This window comes from Dipodomys merriami, unplaced genomic scaffold (genome assembly GCF_024711535.1).
Source record: "Dipodomys merriami isolate MVZ:Mamm:240054 unplaced genomic scaffold, mDipMer1.0.p SCAF_353, whole genome shotgun sequence".
NCBI lineage: Eukaryota > Metazoa > Chordata > Mammalia > Rodentia > Heteromyidae > Dipodomys > Dipodomys merriami.
In genome coordinates this window covers 217,501-240,754 of record NW_027205082.1, presented here as the reverse complement: position 1 = coordinate 240,754, position 23,254 = coordinate 217,501, and the positions used below count along the sequence as shown (strand labels likewise).

The 23,254-nt window shown below is 49.5% G+C and overlaps 1 protein-coding gene across 1 annotated transcript; it reads left to right on the top strand.

Annotated features, from left to right (window-relative positions):
* The first annotated feature begins 14,485 nt into the window (after nucleotides 1-14,485).
* LOC138804035 (uncharacterized) lies at nucleotides 14,486-21,172 on the top strand. The gene is made up of 4 exons (XM_069988308.1): nucleotides 14,486-14,629; nucleotides 14,766-14,943; nucleotides 19,046-19,281; nucleotides 20,892-21,172. The coding sequence occupies exons 1-4, from the start codon at nucleotides 14,486-14,488 to the stop codon at nucleotides 21,027-21,029; spliced, it is 696 nt and encodes a 231-aa protein (XP_069844409.1). The 3' UTR covers nucleotides 21,030-21,172.
* The last annotated feature ends 2,082 nt before the right edge of the window (nucleotides 21,173-23,254 follow it).

The following is a 23,254-nucleotide window of genomic DNA, read 5'->3' as shown; positions in this document are numbered from 1 at the left end:
AGACAGAGACAAACAGATACAGAGACAGACGGACACAGAGAATGACAGATGGACAGACAGAGACAGAGACAAACAGACAGAGAGAGACAGATGAACACAGACAGACAGACTCACAGACATAGACAGACAGATGGACACAGAGAGACAGAGACAAATACAGAGAAACACAAGAGACAGACAGATACACAGAGAGGTAGATGAACACGGACAGACACACAGACAGAAACAGAAAAATAGACACAGAGCGATAGGCAGAGAGATACAGACAGACAGACACAGAGAGACAGATGAACAGAGACAGACATACAGAGACAGACATGGACATAGAGATAGACAAAGAGACAAATAGAGACCGAGAGACACACAGACAGGGACAGACAGACAGACAAAGAGACAGAGACAAATCTATAGAGAGAAACACAGAGAGACAGATGAACAGAGACAGTCAGACACAGAGAGAGACAGACACACAGATAGAGAAAGACAGAGACAGACAGACAAACACACAGATACAGGGACAGACAGACAGAGACACAGACACAAACACAGAAAAATGGAGTCAGAGACAGACAGACCCAGAAAGAGACAGAGAGACAGACAGACAGACACAGACAGAGACAGACAAATGGACAGAGAGACAGACAGACACAGACAGATAACCAGAGACAGACAGACACAGACAAAGACACAAATGGACATAGAGACAGAAAGACAGACACAGAGATAAACAGACCGACGGAGAAACAGACAGACAGAAAGTCACAAAGAGAAATAGAGACAGACAGAAATAGAGATAGACAGACAGACAGACAGACACAGAGAGACAGATGAACAGAGACAGACAGACAGACAGACAGACAGAGAAATAGACAGAGAAACAGACAGAGACAGATGGACAGACAAATGGACAGACAGAGGCAGACAGAGAGACAGACAAATGGACAGACACAGAGAGACACAGAGTCAGACAGGGACAGACAGACGTACAGACAGAACCATAGAGACAGAGAAACGGTAAAAGAGAAAAAAGGAGTCAGAGACAGACAGACGGATGGACAGACAGACAGAGACAAATACAGAGTGAGACATAGACAGAGAGACAAACGGACAGAGACAGATAGAGATTGAGACACACAGAGACAGACAGACAGATGAAGACAGACAGACACACAGAGAGACCGACAGACGAACAGACAGAGACAGACACAGAAAAATACAGAGAAACACAGAGACAGACAGACAGACACACAGAGACAGATGAACAGACACAAACAGAAACAGACAGAAAAATGGAGTCAGAGACAGACAGACAGACAGACAGAGACAGAAAGAGACAGAGACAGACATAGCTAGCCAGACAAACAGATGAACAGAGGCAGAGACAGACAGACAGAGACAGACAGACAGACAGATACAGAGACAGACACACAGAGACATAGAGACAAATGGACAGAGACAGAGTGACAGACAAACAGACTGCAAAACAGAAAGAGACACAGAGACAGACAGAGACAGAAATACAGAGACTCACAGAGACAGACAGAAAGACATAAGAAGGAAGGAAGGAGAGAAGGAGGGAAGGAAGGAAGGAAGGAGGGAAGAAGTGGAGGGAATGAAGGAAGGAGGGAAGGAAGGAAGGAGGGAAGGAGTGGAGGGAACAAAGGAAGGAAGGAAGGAAGGAAGGAAGGAGTGGAGGGAAGGAAGGAAGGAAGGAAGGAAGGAAGGAAGGAAGGAGGGAAGGAATGAAGAAAGGAAGGAGGGAAGGAGGGAAGGAAGGAAGGAAGGAAGGAGGGAAGGAAGGAAGGAAGGAGGGAAGGAAGGAAGGAAGGAAGGAGGGAGGGAAGGAAGGAAGGAAGGAAGGAAGAGGAGGAAGGAAGGAAGAGGAGGAAGAGGAGGAGGTGGAGCAGCAGCAGCCACAGTGGGAGGAGGAGGCGCAGGCTTTTCCCACATCTTGGTCTCATTTCCTGCTAATTCCTTCCAGATGTTTCCAGCTTCCTCCAGGCCATGATTCATGCGGGGCCTGCAGGAGAAAAAAAGCCACAGCAGCAGAGGCTTCCAGTTTCCCTGCGCCCCTCCTCCCCCCACCCAGCTGCTGTTCCACGTTGCACACAGGAAGGACTCAGCCATCAGCACCCAGCATGGGTGCTGTGGGCCCCGAGCTCGGTGCTTCTCCTAGGCCCTGGGTTGGACCAGGGAGGAAGGAAGGAAGGAAGGAAGGAAGGAAGGAAGGAAGGAAGGAAGGAAGGAAGGAAGGAAGGAAGGAAGGAAGGGAAGGAAGGAGGGAAGGATTGGAGGGAAGGAAGGAGGGAGGAAGGAAGGAGGGAAGGAAGGAGGGAAGGATTGGAGGGAAGGAAGGAAGGAGGGAAGGAGGAAAGGAAAGAAGGAGGGAAGGAGGGAAGGAAGGAGGGAAGGAAGGAAGGAGGGAGGGAAGGAGGGAAGGAAGGAAGGAAAGAAGGAAGGAGGGGAGGGAAGGAAGGAAGGAAGGAAGGAAGGAAGGAAGGAAGGAGGACAGGAGAGAAGGAAGGAGGGAAGGAAGGAAGGAAGGAAGGAGAGGAGGAGGGAAGGATTGGAGACAAGGAAAGAAGGAAGAAGGGAAGGATTGGACACAGGAAAGGAAGGAAGAAAGGAAGAAAGGAGGGAAGGAAGGAAAGAAGGAAGGAAGGAAGGAAGGAAGGAAGGAAGGAAGGAAGGAAGGAAGGAAGAAGGGAAAGCTCCAATTTTAAGACATACTCATACCATTTGCAACATACTCATACCATTTGCGACATACTTAAACTTTCTGAGGTTTGTCTTTTTTCCCTTTTTTTTTTAAACAATTAAAGACAATCCTTACTTTTTAAATCCTTTCTTATCTAAAGGGGATACTAATTTTTCCCCAATTTCCTTTCCAAGGCTTTCTTTACTACCCCCCTCTCCTTTACAATTTTTTTCCCAAGGCTTTCTTTACTACCCCCCTCTCCTTTACAATTTTCATTGATAACATACTCAAGTCATTACCATACCAGAGCCAAACTAGGCTGTGACCATAGAGTGGATTTCCAGTCACTATGCACTGAAGTGCCTAAGACAAGCAAGCCAGGGATATCTTTGTCCCCAATATCCACTGTGGGAAGACAGGGTTTCTGGATATCACCCAAAAGAATGTCTCACAAGATCTTAGATATAGCAGCAGTCAACCAGGAAGCAGACTCAGGTGATGGAATCAGGCAGGAGTTCCTCCAGGTGGCTGTCAGGCCGTCGTTGAACTTTACCCATTAGGGTATGCAGCAACAGCAGCAGCAGGATCTCTCAGTGGCTCCAAGGGACTGTCACACCTCATGCTGGGCTGTAAATTTTTACACAGACTGGTTAAAGATACATTGCATAGGCTTGGCAGGCTTTGATCCTGCTGGTTTTTAAGATCTTCAAACAATAGTCCGGGACAATTTACCAAAATCACAACTTTTTTTTACTAACCAGATGCAGTCTCCATACCTTGCACACCGACAACTGTTAACACTGTTTTTTATGCCTTTTTTTTTGCCTCATTTTTCCAAAATTTCTGACTCCGGACCCTTGATCTTAAAAAGGGGGTAGAAGGGCGAAGGTCCATCTTCTGTAACTTCTTCAAGCTGACTTCAGGGGCGTTGATCCTACCTAGCCAGGAACCTATAACCTTAGCCTATTTTACAAAGAGGCCATCAGGGTTAGATGTCATTTAGAACAATATTTAACTTTTGACAACTGCACAGACCTTTTCTCCGGCTACAGCAGTGTAGCTTGTTTAGCACCCTGGTTTGCAAAAACATCTTTCTCGATGGCTTAGGAATGTGATCTCTAAAGATCCCAACAATGCCTAAATTACCTTTGCAGGCCTTTAGACAGATATCAATAGAAACACACTCTCGGGTTTATAAACTTTTTTCTGAGCAGATGAACTTCATGTAGCTGATGTCAGCTCAATAGTTACTGTCAATTAAAGCACATAAAGGGGTTGAGATTTAAACTATCCCCCACATTTTAGAACATTAGCTTTTTATTATCACAGAGGACTGGCAAGTTCCTGTCCCTTACAAGGTAGTCATGAACATTAGGCATGCTTTTAAACTATCTTCCTATGACCTCCCGGCTCTGACCAGTTTTGAAGGGCCACGCACAAATGACTCTAGGATCTGACATTTCTGCCATCCAAGCAGTGGCTTACTGCCTCTGGATGCTCCTCCATTGCTTTTGTCCCAGGAGTGTCTTCTCCACATTTGGATAAATGCCTCATCGGCATTTCCCTTTAGCTGGTCGCTGGACTTGAACTCGGGGCCTAAGCACTGTCCCTCAGCTCTACAGCTCAAGGCTAGCACTCTGCCACTTTGAGTACCAGACTCGGGGCTTGAATGCTGTCCCCTAACTCTTCAGTCCAGGGCTAGTACTCTGCCACTGTGAGTCTCGAGCTTGGGGCTTGAGTACTGTCCCCTGACTCTTCAGTCCAGGGCTAGTACTCTGCTGGCTGAATAGAGGTGACAGTCTCACAGGAACCTTTTTGTGCCTGGGCTGGCTTTGAACCAGTTTGCAGATCAGTGAGTCTTATAAAAGGCCATTTTACTCCAATTAAAAGCAACAAGGTGGTCAACATAGAAGTAGCTTTTAAGCATGCTCTTACCTGAAACTTGTTAAGAGCCAAAGTTACATCTGACAAACTTTTAAGAATCCTCTGTGCTTTGCTCTGGGCTTGCTGGAAACTTATAAAAACCTATAAGAGCAAACTAGAATAGCAATCATTTTGATAATCCTAATTTTTTTCCTTCTTTGTGCACATTGAGGCCAATGTCAAGAACAATTTTACATTTAAACTTTATACCCAAAAATCCATTCCCTATTTTTTTAAAAACCTCCTATTAATCACCTTTAATATTTTATACTTTAGTTTTTATTTGCATTTTATAAAAAACCTCTTAAAATCTTGAGGCCAAGTGTCACTCATTGTCTCGGCTGCTTGTTTGTACACATTAAAACTTTTAAACTCAAATGACAATTTTTCCTTAATGCAAGAATTACAGTCACCTTCACTATACCACAAAGCTAGATTTAACACCTTTATAACTTCCTAATTGTAAAACATCCTAATTGTAAAACATTAAAAGCAAGTCACATTATACAAATAACTTTTTAACCCTCTTTTTAAGGCCTTTTTAATTTTAATGTTAACATATTTAAGGGGATGTTTTAGCAATACTAATCAGATCATTACATCACTTATTTTAACCATCATGTTTTCAGTGTCTGTCTGCAGGGAAAAGAGAGAACAAAGATGGGCCACTCAGCCCCTTCTATGGAATGGGTACGCACCCAATCCGACTCTTTAGGGTTAGATGAACTGCGTTTGTGCCAGCTTGCCCTCTTTCACCATGTGTGGACTCCTCCCAGGGCCTGTCCCACCATGCATGTCCAGCTGAACTGCACTTCTGCCTGTTCAGCCCTCACCCCTAAAGATAGGTCTTCTGTTGGCTTCTAGTTTTTCCTTTTCTTTTTTTTTTTTTAATTTAATTTTATTTTATTTGAGAACATACTGTACAGAGGTGCTACAATTACATGGGCAGGATAATGCATACATTTCTTACCACGCATTGCAGCCTCCTCCTTTGTTTACCCTTCACCTCCCTTCCCCGCCTCCCCCCTCCCCCCACCCAATTATACCCCCCTCCCCCCACCACACCAACATTGTAAAGCTGGTTTTGACATGACATTTTGTACTTCTCATTGTTGCAACAGGTCCACCTGAATCCATAAACGACTTGTTTGTCCCCATCTCCTCCACATGTTATACTGACATCAAATATAGTGAAAGCGGGGGTTACATTGTGGGGGAGGGACATACAAAGCAACAAAGAAATAATCTTATAAATGCGTTAGAAACACATGCATGAAAGAAACGAAAACATTAAAATACATATTTAAGGGTTCATTTTCCTAACATCACATTATCTGACCTTTTCCGCTTGACTCATACCTATACTAGATATTGCAAATAAGGGAAACCATGGGACCTATGCTTCTTTGGGCCTGGCTTACTTCACTTAATATAATTTTTTCCAAACCTTTCCATTTCCTAACAAATGGGGAAATGTCATTCTTTCTGATGGAGGCATAGAATTCCATTGTGTATATATACCACATTTTCTTGATCCATTCATCTACTGAGGGGCATCTGGGTTGGTTCCATATCTTAGCTATGGTAAATATGCTGCAATAAACATAGGTGTGCTGGTAGCTTTAGTGTGGTCTTGTTTGTATACATTTGGGTAAATGCCCAAAAGTGGGATTGCTGGATCATAGGGGAGATCTATGTGAAGTCTTTTGAGGAACCTCCATACTGCTTTCCAAAGTGGTTGAACAAGTTTACATTCCCACCAACAATGAAGTAAGGTTCCTTTCTGTCCACATCCCCTCCAGCATCTGTTGTTGTTAGAGTTCTTGATTTTTGCTGTTCTAACTGGAGTGAGGTGATATCTCAATGTTGTTTTGATTTGCATTTCTTTTATGGCTAGGGATGTTGAACATTTCTTCATGTGTCTATTGGCCATCCTTCTTTCTTCTTCAGAGAAGCTTCTCTTTAAGTCTTTCGCCCACTTATTTATTGGGCAGTTGTTTCTTTGAGGATTTGTTGTTGGGGGATTTAATTTTTTGAGTTCCAAGTATATTTTAGATATGAGACCCTTGTCCGTTGTATGGCTAGTAAAGATCTTCTCCCAATCGGTGGGCTTTCTATTGATCTTGGTAGCTATGTCATTTGCCCTGCAGAAGCTCTGCAACCTTATGCAATCCCATTTGTCCAACCTTTCTTTGATTTGTTGTGCTTCCGGGTCTCTATTCAGAAAATTTCGGCCTGAGCCAAGGAGACCTAGGGTTTCTCCTATTCCATCCTGTAATGTTTTCAGAGTGTCTGCTTTGACTTCAAGGTCTTTGATCCATTTGGAGTTGATTCTGGTGCAGGGTGATATATAAGGATCTAGCTTTAGTTTTCTACATGTAGTTAACCAATTTTGCCAGCACCATTTACTGAAGAGGCTGTCTTTCTTCCATTCTATTGTTTTACCTTCCTTATCGAAGATTAGATGGCTATAGGTCTGTAGGTTCATTTCTGGGTTTTCAATTCTATTCCATTGGTCCTGAGTCTTTTCTTGTGCCAATACCAAGCTGTTTTGATTAGTATGGCTTTATAGTAGAGTTTGAAATTTGGTATTGATATTCCTCCAGCAGTGTTCTTTCCGTTGAGGAGCGTTTTTGCTATTCGGGGTCTTTTATTGTTCCATATGAATTTTTGGATTGCCTCTTCTATTTCCTTGAAGAATGAGGGTGGAATTTTGATAGGTATCGCTTTGAATTTGTAGATAGCCTTGGGAAGTAATGCCATTTTCACGATGTTAATCTTGCCAATCCAGGAGCATGGGAGGTTTTGCCATTTTTTAAGTTCTGTGTTGATTTCCTTTTTCAAGATTTTAAAGTTTTCATCATAGAGGTCCTTCACTTCTTTGGTTAAGTTAATTCCTAGGTATTTTATTTTTTGTGGGGCTATTACAAATGGAGTTGCTTTCCTAATTTCAGCCACACTTTTAGTTTTTCCTTTTCTTATCTCTTGGTTCTTGAATGAAATACACAGTTTTTAGACAGACAGAACAAGTAACATCTTTGACAGTGTTAAACTATCCTTTACATTTAAATTTTTAATATTTATCCCAAATTTTAGCCAAGGGAACTAGATCCCAAACAGCCAATGCATTTTTGTTAAGCCAGATAACTTGATTACAGTATAAACAGTCTTATGCATTTTAAAACATTAGTTTTTAAAATACCAGATTTCCTAATTTGCAAGTTAAAGAATCTTTAAAAAGCCATTTAAAACAATGTGAAGATTTTTTTTTTTTAGAATTTTTGGTAATGTCCAAACCTCATAACCTTTTGAATTTTAAATTTAAACTCACCCAATTGTTACAGCATGCTGACAATTTTTATCTTTGAACACGTTCACAGACACACACACAAAACACTCACACAGATCTTAAAGCACCCAAAAAATCAAAATCAGTCATACATACACCTTTTAAAGTTTTTAAACAAAAGTTTAAGACAGTATTTCTTTTAAACTAGGTACCTTTGTTGGGCTTTATTTTTCCAGAGCTTGCTTATCTAGCAAGGCAATTCACTAATTAGTCTCTTTGAATCCCTTCTGTTGGAGGAGGGCTGGGGGAGGGGGTCACCTGAAACTAAACTAGCCAGTTTTTTTTTTAATCCAATTTTAGACAAGAGCACTTTACAAATTGTTACATTGTCAGGACTAACTGAAAAAGTCCAAACTAGGCACACAGCCTTCTACACCCTCCCTGCTGGCAGCCTCCACAAGGAGAAAATGCAGCCTGAGGCTTGAAGGGAACCAAACTAGCCCAGTAACCGTCCATGCCTCAAAGGAGGGTGGGCATAGCAGGTCTGTGACTGAGCCCAGCTGGAACTTTTATTTCCCCAGAGATGTTCAAATAAATAAATAACAAAAACACAGATAAACACAAAAACCAAGGATCCACATTTAAAACTGGTACCAATTTTAAAACAGAACTAGACAAGAACTGAAGGCTGAGTTGGCAAATAATGGGCCCCAGTTTATCCCTACCGGAACTCTGTGCTGTTCTCACTCAGCAAGCTGAATCCAGAGTCTGCTGGGTGAGCCTGCCACACTCACCCAGAACTTCCCTACCCCAGAAAACATAAAACAAACACATACTAAAGTTAACAAGACAAACAAGTGGCCACAAAGACAAAATCAAGTCTCAGTGAATGGGGTGACATCTCACCACCATTCACTTACCAGGGAACTCAACACCCCTACTCACCTCGGGAGGATTTTTCTCTTAGATTCCTGCAGACGTTGACCCAGGGGCCTTCCAAGGCAGAGGAGAATTGCCAGTCATCTTGGGGCAAGGGAAAGAAGTCCCTAGCAGCCATCCCCTCAGACTGACAGGTTCTCCCCCACGTTTAGACCCCCCCGAGCCAAGGCCCGAGGCTGAGATCTAACTGAGGCCACTCGCAGGTGGTCAGTGGCAGATTCATAATTGACAAACAAGCAAGTTACAAAAGCAGAACCAGCGGTTTTTGTTTTTAAACGAACTAGGACAAGGTCTCAGGTGTCCTAGAGTGACTCGCTTGTTGACCCATTTCCTTGAAAGTCACAAAACAAACACCAAAGAAAATTAATGTCAGACAGACACAGACAAGACTAGACAAACGCCGCGCGGTCCCCGAGTGAGCACAAATGAGGAGAGAAACTTCAGAAGGGAGAGGCCGGCCGTGCCTTAACTCCCCCAAACACAGAGACACTCGGATCTCATCCCCCCTCCACGCGACCCTGGAGTAGGACTCCAGGGCGGGACTAGGGTAGTGGGCACGTCTGCTTTTCCCTCTAGTCCACCACAAATTCACGCACCCTGGGGTAGAAGCCCAGGGTGGGACCAGGGTAGTGGGCACGTCTGCTTTCCCTCTGGTCCACCACACACGTCCTGTACAGGCACTTTTGGATCCCCAAAACATAAAACGAACACGACAAACACGAAAGACAAGAGCTCTATCTTACCTCCTGCCGGTCCTGGAATCTGGGGTTTGGGGGCGCCTGGTTCCCGGCCAATGCACCAAATGAAAGACCCTAGCCCCCTAGGATACTTTCGTCAACGGGAGGGCGCCCCAGAAAACTCAGACTCCAGGCCGGGAGATGCAATAAGCAAGAGGAGTTTATTTGACATTTGCGCAAACCGACTGTCTGTCCCGAGCAGACAGGGAGCCCCGAGCAGCGGTTACAAGCCTTTTTTTAAAGGCAAAAACCACAAGATTAATGCATAACACAAAGCATCCCATGATTGGTCCATTTAAAGGTCATCATATACGCCAACAATCACCTTGCCACTCGGGAAATTTTGTAACACTCTTTGTAAAATGACTGGCCCATGGTTGGTTTAAGGGGGGGTTACATGGTTACAGGCCTATGATTGGTTGACACTTGGCTTAGCTTGTGGTCTTGCCAGGTGGTCGTTATCTCAAGGTCCTGTCTGGGGAATTTCTAAATGGGAACTGTCTGTTCTTTATCTACGACCACTGACCTTGTCCTGGGGCCGGCATCTGGTCCCTGAAACTTCTTAACTCATTTCTGGGAAGGGAAGGGTCAATGCTAGCGTAAGCAAGTTTACAGAAGCAGAATCAGCAGTTAGCAAGTTAGTAATGGTAATGGTCAATTTTTAATCTTTCAGAGGGAAGGAAGGAAGGAGGGAAGGAGGGAAGGATTAGAAAGAAGGAAGGAGGGAAGGAAGGAAGGAGGGAAGGAAGGAAGGATTGGAGGGAAGGAAGAAGGAAGGAAGAAAGGAAGGAAGGAAGGAGTGAAGGAAGGAAGGAAGGAGGGAGGGAGGGAGGGAAGGAAGGAAGGAAGGAAGGAAGAAAGGATAGAGGGAAGGAAGGAAGGATTGGAAGTAAGGAAGGAGGGAAGGATTGGAGGGAAGGAAGGAGGAAGGAAGGAAGGAAGGAAGGAAGGAGTGAAGGAAGGAAGGATTGGAGGGAAGGAAGGAGGAAGGAAGGAAGGAAGGAGGGAAGGAAGGAAGGAAGAAGGGAAGGAAGGAGGAAGGAAGGAGGAAGGAAGGAAGGAAGGAAGGAAGGAAGGAAGGAAGGAAGGAAGGAAGGAAGGAGGGAAGGAAGGAAGAAAGGATGGAGGGAAGCAAGGATTGGAAGGAGGGAAGGAAGGAGGGAATTCATTCATTCATAATTCATTTCCTCCATTCCCCCTCCCCCTCCCCCCTTCCAGGAAGTGTTGGGCGGATTTCCAGGCGTTGAGAAGAGGAAGCCATTGGCTGGGTTCTGGTTGAGTCTGACACACAGGAAATCCATCAGCAATTTGTCCCAGAAGCTTCTAGAAGCTTGGTTGGGGCGGGGGGAAGGGAAAGACAAGACCATGCACATGAGCTAATCATAATAAATCAACAACAACAACAAGAAGAACAAGAATAGTCAAGGGACCCTGGACCAGTCACCGCAAAGGATCATGGGAAGGGGTGATGTCATCATCCATCCTCAACTTCTCCCATGGAGGAGAATCCCAAGGGATGAACGCAACTGGGTCCCAGATGTTGGGGAGAATGGTGGGGAGGAAATAGAAACCAGCCCCAGCCCTGGCTTCTTTCTAGAACCTTCCATGGGTTGTCCTGGAAGCGTCTCAAGTCCTTAGATCAAACAGATCCCCTGGGAAAACCTATCATCAATAGACCATGAGAGGATCAGTATCAATACCAACACCAATACCAATATCATCAATACCCTCCTTCCCTCCCCCCCTCCCCCCAAAATCATTCCTGGGCCAAAGAAGGGGGGTGGGAGGGTTGGGGTGTGTCTGAGTGGAGGGAACGCCTGCCTGGGGAATGTGCTGAGTTATTCTGAAACCTGGAACTTTCTGGGACCTTCTGGAACCTTGGGGGAACTTTCTGGAACTTTCTGGATGGATGGATGGTGGATGGATGAGTGGATGGATGGGTGGGTGGATGGATGGATGGGTGGATGGGTGGATGGATGGATGGGTGGATGAGTGGATGGATGGGTGGATGGATGGATAGGTGGATGGGTGGCTGGATGGGTGGCTGGATGAGTGGATGGGTGGATGGGTGGATGGATGGATGAGTGGATGGATGGATGGGTGGGTGGATGGATGGAGGATCGATGGGTGGATGGATGGGTGGGTGGATGGGTGGGTGGATGGATGGATGGGTGGATGGATGGGTGGATGGATGGATGGGTGGATGGATAGGTGGATGGATGGATAGGTGGGTGGATGGATGAGTGGATGGATGGATGGCTGGATGGATGGGTAAATGGATGGATGGATGGGTGGATGGATGGATGGGTGGATGGATGGGTGGATGGATGGATGGAAGGATGGATGGATGGGCGGCCCCCATCATTGCTGGTCCGCTCACCTGCAGGTAGGCCAGTGCGCACAGGATCTTGGCGGGCGCGCAGGTAGCTGAGGAGTTTGCCACCAGGCACGTAGTCCATCATCCTGTACAACCAGCGGTCATCGCGCCACGTGGAGAACCTGGGATGGGGTCAGGGGGAGGGAAAGGACACACACGTGAGGTGCTAGGTGCTTGCTGATTATCCAGAGTCCCTGTGGGGAAGTGCTGGGTGCTTGGTACCTGTCCTGAGTTAGTAATAGGCAGGTGCTGGGTGCTTGGTACCTGACTTATGTAAACAGTAGGGAGGTGCTGGGTGTGAAGTTCCGTTCCTGGGTCACCATGGGGAGGTGCTGGGTGCTTAGTTCCTATCCGTGGTCTCCATGGAGAGGTGCTGAATGCTTAGGCTCAGTCCTTGTTCCCCAGGTGGTGGTGCTGGGTGCTTAGTTCCAGTTCTGGGTTACTCTGAGGAGGTGCTGGTTGCTTAGTCCCTGTCCTGGGTCATCATGGGATGGTGCTAGGTTCTCAGTACCTCCCCTGGGTCACCATGGAGAGGTGCTGGGTGCTTAGTCCCAGCCCTGGGTCATCATAGGATGGTGCTGGGTGCTTAGTCCTGGTCCTGGGTTACTCTGAGGAGGTGCTGGTTGCTTAGTCCCAGCCCTGAGTCGTCATGGGATGGTGCTGGGTGCTTGGGAATCATCCTAGGTCACTATGATGAGGTGTTGGGTGCTTAGTCCCAGCCCTGGGTTACTATGGGGTGGTGCTGGGTGCTTGGGGATCATCCTGGGGAGGTGCTGGGTGCTTAGTTCCTGTCTTGGATCATTATGGGATGGTGCTGGGTGCTTGGGGGATATTGTGAGTCACTATGGGAAGGTGCTGGGTGCTTAGTCCCCACTCTGGGTCACCCTGGGATAGTGCTAGGTGCTTAGTCCCAGCCCTGGGTCATCATGGGATAGTGCTGGGTGCTTAGTCCTGGCCCTGGGTCACCATGGGGAGGTGATGGGTGCTTAGTCCTGGTCCTGGGTCACCATGGGGAGGTGCTGGGTGCTTAGTCCCTGCCCTTGGTCACCATGGGGAAGTGCTGGGTACTTACTCCTGGATCTGGGGCACCATAGGGAGGTGCTAGGTGCTCAGTCCCCATCCTGAGTCACTATGGGGAGGTGCTGGGTGCTCAGTCCCCATCCTGAGTCACTATGGGGAGGTGCTGGGTGCTTAGTCCCCACTTTGGGTCACCATGGGGAGGTGCTGGGTGCTCAGTCCCTGGGTCATCATGGGGAGGTGCTGGGTGCTCAGTCCCTCCCCTGGGTCATCATGGGGAGGTGCTGGGTACTTAGTCCTGGCCCTGGGTCACCATGGGGAGGTGCTGGGTGCTTAGACCTGGCCCTGGGTCACCATGGGGAGTTGCTGGGTGCTTAGTCCCCATCCTGGGTTACCATGGGGAGGTGCTGGGTGCTTAGTCCTGGCCCTAGGTCACCATGGGGAGGTGCTGGGTGCTTAGTCTTGGTCCTGGGTCACCATGGGCAGGTACTGGGGGCTTATTCCCCATCCTGGGTCACCATGGGGAGGTGCTGGGTGCTCAGTCCCCATTCTGGGTCACCATGGGGAGGTGCTGGGTGCTCAGTCCCCATTCTGGGTCACCATGGGGAGGTGCTGGGTGCTTACTGCTGGATCTGGGGCACCTTAGGGAGGTGCTGGGTGCTCAGTCCCCATCCTGAGTCACTATGGGGAGGTGCTGGGTGCTGAGTCCCCACTTTGGGTCACCATGGGGAGGTGCTGGGTGCTCAGTCCCTGCCCTGGGTCACCATGGAGAGGTGCTGGGTGCTCAGTCCCTGAGTCACCATGGGGAGGTGGTGGGTGCTAAGTCCCTGCCTTGGGTCACCATGGGGAGGTGCTGGGTGCTCAGTCCCCAAAGCCAGGGCACCCAACGGCCTGGTTCCTGCCAGGCCATGCCCCCCAGGCCAGCCATCCAATGGCAGCACGCCCAGGCCACGCCCTCAAAGCCAGACTACACAATAGCATCACTGTTGCCAGGCCACGCCCCCCCAGGACCAGCCGCCCAATGGCCTTACTTCCAAGTCATACCCCCAAAGCCAGGACCCTCAATAGCCTAGTTCCTGCCAGGCCATGGCCCCTAGGCCCAGCGGCCCAATGGCCTTACTTCCAAGCCACGCCCCCCAGCCCAGCCGACCAATGGCATTACGTCCAGCCGCCCAATGGTGTCTTTCCAGGCCACGCCCCCAAACCCCAGCGGCCCAATGGCCTCTGTTCCAGGCCACGCCCCCCACTGACTCTCCCGTCAGCTCCACGCCCTGCAGGCCACGCCCATCAGAAAGCCACGCCCACTGACTCTCCCGTCAGCTCCACGCCCTGCAGGCCACGCCCATCAGAAAGCCACGCCCTCCCGCGTCCCCGCCTCTTAAAGGTGCCTCGTCCCGGAGGCCTCCACGCACCGACGGTGGCCCGGGGGCCGCCCGGGTCGGCGTCCTCGGGGGTCCTGCGCGCTTCCGCTTCCGCTTCCGGATCCGGACGGCGTAGTGGTGGCCATGGCGGCGGCGGCGGCGGCGACGCTCCGCGGCCCCGCCACGGCTGCATTTCCGGGCGCGGCCGCCGGCGCCCTCGCATCGATGTCATCAGCCGGCGCCAAGACGCGGGCGCCCATGCGCGCGCTCTCGGCGGAGCGCCACTGCGCATGCACATAGGGTTAGCGGGGGAGGGGCCGAACGCTCCCAGCGGAGAGCCATTGCGCATGCGCAGAGGGTTCTTCAGCGGGGTTAGGCAGCTGGGAGGGGCTGAGCCAGCCTGCGCCAATGCGCATGCGCACAGGGTTCGTCAGCAGGGAGGGGCCTAGCGCTCCCGGCGGAGCGCCGCTGCGCACGCGTGTCTCTTGGCTGCTTGTTCCCACTGCCCTCCCGCGTGTGGACCCACGGCGCATGCGCACAGGTTGAATCGGCCGGGAGGCGCAGAGCGGACCCTGGAGGGTCGAGTTGCGCATGCGCACAGCGTGAGTCCGCCGGGAGGTGCCTAGGGGACCCCGGAGGATCGAGGTTCCGTCCGCATTGCGCATGCGCACTGGTTGAGTCGTCCGGCACCGTCCGGGCCGAGCGTGTGGTGCGTGCATGCGTGGGATTCCCTCGGTTGGTCTGGTTGGTACTGCGCATGCGTGCCACCTGGGGGGGAGGTCCTCCGCGCTGCACTGCGCATGCCTGAGCCAGCACGCCCCGTCCCTCCCCCCCCTGCCCCCCCCCCCCGCCGAGCAGGAACACGCATGCGTGTGCTCCCGGGCTCTGCGAGGTACGGATCTGCGCATGCGCGGGATTGGGCTGCGCTGCCCTGCAACGCGCATGCGCGGTTCCCAGAGACAGACTGACAGACACAGGGACAGTGAAACAGAGTCAGACAGACACTGGGACAGAGACAGACACACAGATGGACACAGAGAGACACAGACAGATAGATGGACACAGACAGACACAGAGAAGACAGAGACATGGGCAGGCATAGACAGACAGACACAGAATGACAGACAGAGAGACAGACAGACAGAGGCAGAGCCAGACAGACAGGGAATGACAGAGAGAGACAGACACAGGCCGACAGACAGAGACGGACAGACATAGAGCAAGACAGACAGACACTGGGACAAAGACAGACAGAGACAGACACACAGATGGACACAGAGAGAGACACAGACAGATGGATAGACAGACATAGGCAGAGACAGACACAGACATAGAGAAAGACAGACAGACACAGAGAATGACAGACAGACACGAAAGACAGAGAATGACAGAGAGACAGACAGACAGACACAGACAGACAGATACTGACACAGGCAGACAAAGAAAGACAGAACGAGACCCAGACAGACACAGGAGACAGAGACAGAGAGACAAAGAGACAGACAGACACAGAAGTCAGAAGTAGACTGATGACAGACAGACAGACCGAGACAGACAAAGACAGAATGAGACAGAGACAGACAGACAGTGAGACAGACATGGACAGGCAGACCAACAGGCAGACACAGACAAGACAGACAGACAGAAAGACAGAGACAGAAGTAGACTGACAGACACAGACAGACAGACAAAGAGAGAGAACGAGACACAGACAGACTGACAGAGGAGACAGACAGAGACAGAGAGACAAAGACAGACAGACACAGACATGGACAGGTAGAGACACGCAGACCAACAGACAGACTGACAGAGGAGACAGACAAAGACAGAGACAGACAGAAGAAGACACAGACAGACAGACAGACAGAGACAGAGACAGAGCTTGACCTACTCCATTGAGGTCAGGACTTGGTTCCAAGTCACTCAAGTGTGAAAATGTTAATCCCACCCATATTTAATCAACATCCATCCACCCATCCATCATCCATCCATCCACCCACCCATCCACCTATCCATCCACCCATCTATTCACCCATCCATCCATCCATCCATCCATCCACCCATCCACCCTCTGATCCACCCATCCATCCATCCACCCATCTGTCCACCTATCCATCCATCCACCCATCCATCTATCCACCCATCCATCCACCCACCCACCCATCCATCCATCCACCCATCCATCCATCCATCCACCCATCTACCCATCTATCCACCCATCCATCCATCCACCCATCCACCCATCTATCCACCCATCCATCCATCCACCCATCCACCCATCTATCCACCCATCCATCCATCCACCCATCCATCCATCCAGCCATCCATCCATCCAGCCACCCTCCCATCCATCCACTCATCCATCCACCCACCCATCCATCCATCCATCCACCCATCCATCCATCCTCCATTGAGATGAACACTTGGGTCCAAGTCACTCAACTGTGCAAATGTTAATCCCTTCCATATTCCATCAACAGCAGGACTTGGGTCCAACTCATTCAAGTGTGCAAATGTTAATCCCTTCCCTCCTTCCTCCATGGAGAGGAGTTGGGTCCATCACTCAATTGTGCAAATGTTAATCCCATCCGTCTGTCCTCCATCCAGATGAGGACTTGGGTCCAACTCACTGAAGTGTGCAAACGTTAATCCCACCCATATTGTATCAGGACTTGGGTCCAAGTCACTCAAATGTGTAAATGTTAATCCCATCCATATTCAATCAACATCCATCCACCCACCCATCCATCCACCCATCCACCCACCCATCCCCCATCCATCCATCCACCCTTCTATCCACCCATCTATCCATCCATCCACCCATCCGTCTATCTGTCTGTCTGTCCATCTATGCATCCATCCCTCTGTCTATCCAGGTGTCTGTCTATCTACTCTCTGTCTGTCTGTCCATTCATGGATCCATCCATCCATCTGTCTATCCACATGTCTGTCTGTCTATCTATCTACTATATCTATCCACCTATCTGTCTGTCTGTGTGTCTATCTATACATCTCTCTGTCTGTCCAACCATCCATCCATCTATCCATCTATTCATGTATCTTATCTGTGTATCTATCTATCATCTATCCATCTACCAGCCTGTCTGTCCATCCTTCTGTCCATCTGTCTATCCATCCATCTGTCCATCTGTCAGTCTGTCTGTCTGTCCATCCATCCATCTATCCATCTATTATCCATCTATCCATCTGTCTGTCTGTCCATCCATCCACCCATTTGTCTATCCATCTATCCATCTGTCAGTCTGTCTGTCTATCCATCTATCTGTCTGTCCATCCATCTGCCCATCTGTCTATCCATCTATCCATCTGTCAGTCTGTCCATCCATCCATCTACCCATCTATCAGTCTGTCTGTCTGTCCATCCATCCACCCATCTGTCTATCCGTCTTATCTATCCATCTTTCAGTCTGTCTGTCCATCCATCCATCCATCTATCTAGGTATCAGTCTGTCTGTCTGTCCATCGATCCATCCATCTAGCTAGCTATCAGTCTGTCTGTCTGTCCATCCATCCACCCATCTGTCTATCCATCTATCCATGTATCAGTCTGTCTGTCTGTCCATCCTTCCGCCCATCTGTCCATCCATCTCTCAGTCTGTCTGTCTGTCCATCCATCCGCCCATCTGTCTATCCATCCATCTATCCATCTGTCAGTCTGTCTGTCTGGGTGAAGAACTCTGAAAAGGGACAAACTTTCTAGAACCATCTCCTTTCCCCGGGCCGTTGTGTGTGTGTGTGTGTGTGTGTGTGTGTCTGTCTGTCTGTCTGTCTGTCTGTCTGTCTGTCTGTCTGTCTGTCTGTCTGTGTGTACATCCTAGACTTCACCGGTCCATCTGCCATGACCGTTGGATTCAGAACCTTCTAGAACGCGGTGCCGTCTCCACCACCCTATCTAGGACTCGCTGCCCAGTGCTCGGGACAAGATGTCATCTGCTCATACACGTGTGTGCGTGCGTGTGCGTGCATGTGGCCCGGCCGGTCGCCCTGGGTCACCATGATGATGATGATGATGATGCCCGGAGTTCACATCCTTCCTGGGTCACCATGATGATGATGATGATGATGATGATGATGATGATGATGATGATGATGATGATGATGATGGATGGATGGATGGATGGGTGGGTGGATGGATGGATGGGTGGATGGATGGATGGATGGATGGTGGATGGATGGGTGGATGGATGAATTGATGGATGGATGGGTGGGTGGATGGGTGGATGGATGGGTTGATGGATGGGTCAATGGATGGATGGATGGATGGATGGATAGATGAGTGGATGGGTGGGTGGATGGATGGATGGATGAATGGATGGATGGGTGGATGGATAGATGGATGGATGGATGGATGGATGGGTAGGTGGATGGATGAGTGGATGGATGGGTGGCTGGCTGGGTAGATGGATTGATTGATGGATTGATGGATTGATGGATCGGTGGATGGGTGGATGGATGGATGGATGGATGAATGGATGGATAGATAGATGGATGGGTGGATGGATGGGTGGATGGATGGGTGGATGGATGGGTGGGTGGATGGATGGATGGATAGATAGATGGATGGGTGGATGGATGGGTGGATCGGTAGATGGATGGATGGATGGGTGGATGGATGGATTTGTGGATTTCCCCCCTAGGCCACCAAAGACCTAAGTTCTTCTCCTCCTGTCTCTCTGTCTCCAGGTGCAGAGAAGTTGATCCTCCACATACAGAAGCACAGCATCCCCTTCGCCCTGGCCACCAGCTCAGGGACTGAGGCCTACCAGGCCAAGACCAGCGCACACCGGGAGCTGTTCGGTGCCTTTCACCACATGGTGCTGGGTGATGACCCCGAGGTCAAGGCCAGCAAGCCCGCCCCGGACATCTTCCTGGCCTGCGCCCGCAGGTTCTCTGGACATCTTCCTGGCCTGCAACCGGAGGTTCTCTCCTAATCCCCCCCCCCCCGTCAACCAGGTAAACTGAGGCCTTGGGCCTCGGGTCCACTGCATGGACCACACACAGAGAGACACACAGACAGACAGACATGGACGGATACACAGATACACAGACCAGACAGACAGACAGCCAGACACAGAAACACACAGATAGACGCAGAGACGGACACAGAGACACAGATAGACACATGGACAAACCAGACAGACATGCAGACAGACAGACAGGCAGATAGACACACAGACTGACAGGCAGACAAACCAGATAGAGACACAGACACAGAGACAGACTCATAGACAGACAGACAGACAGACCACAGAGACACGGACAGACAGACACACTCCGATAGACAGACAGACACACTGACAGAGAGATAGACACACAGACACACAGACACAGAGACCAGACAGATAGACAGACAGACAGACACAAGAGACGGGACAGACACACAGATTCACAGACCTACCAGACAGACCACAGAGACACAGACAGACAGACACACTGATAGACACACACACAGACAGATAGACAAAGACAGACGCACAGATACACAGACCATGCAGACAGACAGACAGAGCACAGAGACACGGACAGACAGACACACACCAATAGACAGAGAGATAGACATACATACGCAGACAGACACACAGACAGACAGACTACAGAGACACACAAATAGGCATATAGACAGACAGACGGATACAGAGACAGACACACACAGATAGACAGACACAGAGACACTTAACCAGACACAGACAGACACACATACAGAGACAGACAGACAGACATAAGAGTCCAGACAGACAGATACACAGAACAGACCAGACAGACCGACCACAGAGACACAGACAGACAGATATAGGGACAGACAGACACACAGAGACAGACAGAGAGACATGGACAGACACACAATCACACAGACGGATGGACGGATGGAGAGACGGATGGACAGATGGCCCCAGGGGAACAGGGAGGGAGACTCCTTGGCACAGTGCTCACCTGGCCCACACCAGGCCCTGGGTGGGGGAGGCCTCGAAATCACACACAGAACATGCCAGTAGGCACGCCGTGGCTCAACGGTCATCTTCCCTCCTTCCTTCCCTCCTTCCTTCCCTCCTTCCTTCCTTCCTTCACTACTTCCTTCACTCCTTCCTTCCTTCCCTCCCTCCTTCTTTCCCTCCCTCCTTCCTTCCCTCCTTCCTTCCCTCCCTCCTTCCTTCCTTCCCTCCCTCCTTCCTTCCCTCCTTCCTTCCCTCTCTCCTTCCTTCCCTCCTTCCTTCCCTCCTTCCCTCCTTCCTTCCCTCCTTCTTTCCCTCCTTCCCTCCTTCTTTCCCTCCTTCCCTCCCTCCTTCCTTCTTTCCCTCCATCCTTCTTTCCTTCCCTCCTTCCTTCCTTCCTTCCCTCCTTCCTTCTTGTTCCTTCCCTCCATCCTTCCTTTTCATCTTTCCTTCCTTCCCTCCTTCCTTCCTTCCCTCCTTCCCTCCTTCCTTCTTTCCTTCCTTCCTTCCCCCCTTCCTTCCCTCCAACACTGGGCACCCGGCCCACCCCCCGGCCGACCTCTCACTCCGCGTGTCTCTCTCGCCCTCTGACCCCGCAGTGCCTGGTGCTGGAGGACACGCCCCACGGCATGGCGGTCGCCCAGGCAGCGGGGATGCAGGTGGTCATGGTGCGCAGCGTCCAGCTCGACCCCGAACTCAACGGCCGGGGCCACCCTGCTGCTGCCCTCCTTGGGTGACATACAACCCGAGCTCTTCAGCCTGCCCGCCTTCAACTGACCTGCGGATGGACAGACAGACAGACAGAAGGACACTGGACACAAGGCCAAGACCTGACCCACCCCAGGGCCTCCCTGACCTCTGGAAATAAAGGGAATGAACACAGGAAGTGCCTCACTGAGTCACGAGTGGATGGATGTATGGATGGGTGGGTGGATGGATGGATGGATGGATGGATGGGTGGATGGATGGATGGATGGATGGATGGGTAAATGCATGGGTGGATGGATGGGGATGGATGGGTGGATGGGTGGATGGATGGGTGGATGGATGGATGGGTGGATGGATGGATGGATGGGTGGATGGGTGGGTGGATGGATGGATGGGTGGATGGATGGGTGGATGAGTGGACCGGTGGATGGGTGGACGGATGGATAGATGGATGGGTGGATGGGTGGGTGGATGGATGGATGGGTGGACCGGTGGATGGGTGGACGGATGGATACATGGATGGGTGGATGGGTGGGTGGATGGATGGATGGGTGGATGGATGGGTGGATGGGTGGACGGTGGATGGGTGGACTGATGGGTGGGTGATGGGTAGATGGGTGGATGGATGGATGGATGGGTGGATGGGTTGATGGATGGATGGATGAATGGATGGATGCATGGGTGAATGGATGGATGGGTGGATGGATGGGTGGATGGGTGGATTAATGAGTGGATGGATGGGTGGATGGATGGGTGGATGGATGGATGGATGGATGGATGGATGGGTGGTTGGATGGATGGGTGGATGATTGGATGGATGGGTGGATGGATGGGTGGATGGTTGGACGGATGGGTGGGTGGATGGGTGGATGGTTGGATGGATGGGTGGGTGGATGGGTGGATGGATGGGTGGATGGATGGGTGGGTGGATGGGTGGATGGATGGGTGGGTGGATGGATGGCTGTTATATCCTGCCCAGGCCCCTCCACTCCCCCTCTGCCTGTGGGATTTGTTCCATTTGGTTTTGTGTCCTCTGGTGCTGCAGACGGTGGGTGATCAGCCTTGGGTCTTAAAATATCAGGCTGTGCTGAGAATAGCTCAGTCTCTTGCTCTTCAAGGCCAGGGTGGGGCTGAGGGCTGGGAATCAACTGGGTCAAGGTGAGAATAAGAGCAATAACAGTATTAACAACAACAATGACATGAATAACAATAGCAATAATAACAACAATCATAGTATGAGTAACAATAACAGCGATCATAACTATAACAATAACAATCACACATCATCCATAACAAGGAGAGTAACAATGGGAACAACAACAATCACAGCAATCATAGCAATAACAAAAACAATAATAGCCATTATAACAACCAAATAACAATAACAATGACATTAATAAGAGTAACAATAACAATAGAAGCAATAATAGCAATAACCAGAGTAATAGTAGCCATAATAACAATAACTATAACAATAACAATAATAAGTTCAATAACATCGATAATGATAACAGTAACAATAGCAATAATAACAATAACAGTAACAGTAATAACAATTACAGCAAGAATCACAATAACAGCAAAACAATAGTGATAAGAACAAAGACAACATCAATCACCATGACAGTAACAATAGTAACAATAATAATAACCATAACAGTAATCATAAAAGTAAGAGCAATAACAGCAATAATAATAATAGCAGTAATAACAGCAATCACAGTAATAATAGTCATAATAACAATAACATTAACAACAAACAATAAGAACAATAACAATAAGTATTAACAATTACAATTCCAACAACAGCAATAACCATAATAGTAATAACAATAGTAACAAGAACAATAACAGTAACAACAAAAATAATACCATTCCATCCATCCATCCATGCGCCCATCCATCCACCCACCCATCCATCCATCCATCCACCCATCCACCCACCCATCCATCCATCCACCCATCCATCCACCCAACCACCCATACATCCACACATCCATCCACCCACCCATTTACCCATCCATCCATCCATCCATCCACACATCCATCCACCCATCCACCCATCCGTCTAACCAGCCATCCATCCACCCATCCATGCATCCATCCACTCATCCATCCATGCATGCATCCATCCACCCATCCATCCATCCACCCACCCATCCATCCTTCCATCCACCCATCCATCCATCCATGCATCCATCCATCCATCCACCCATCCATGCACCCTTCTATCTACACATCCATCCATCCACCA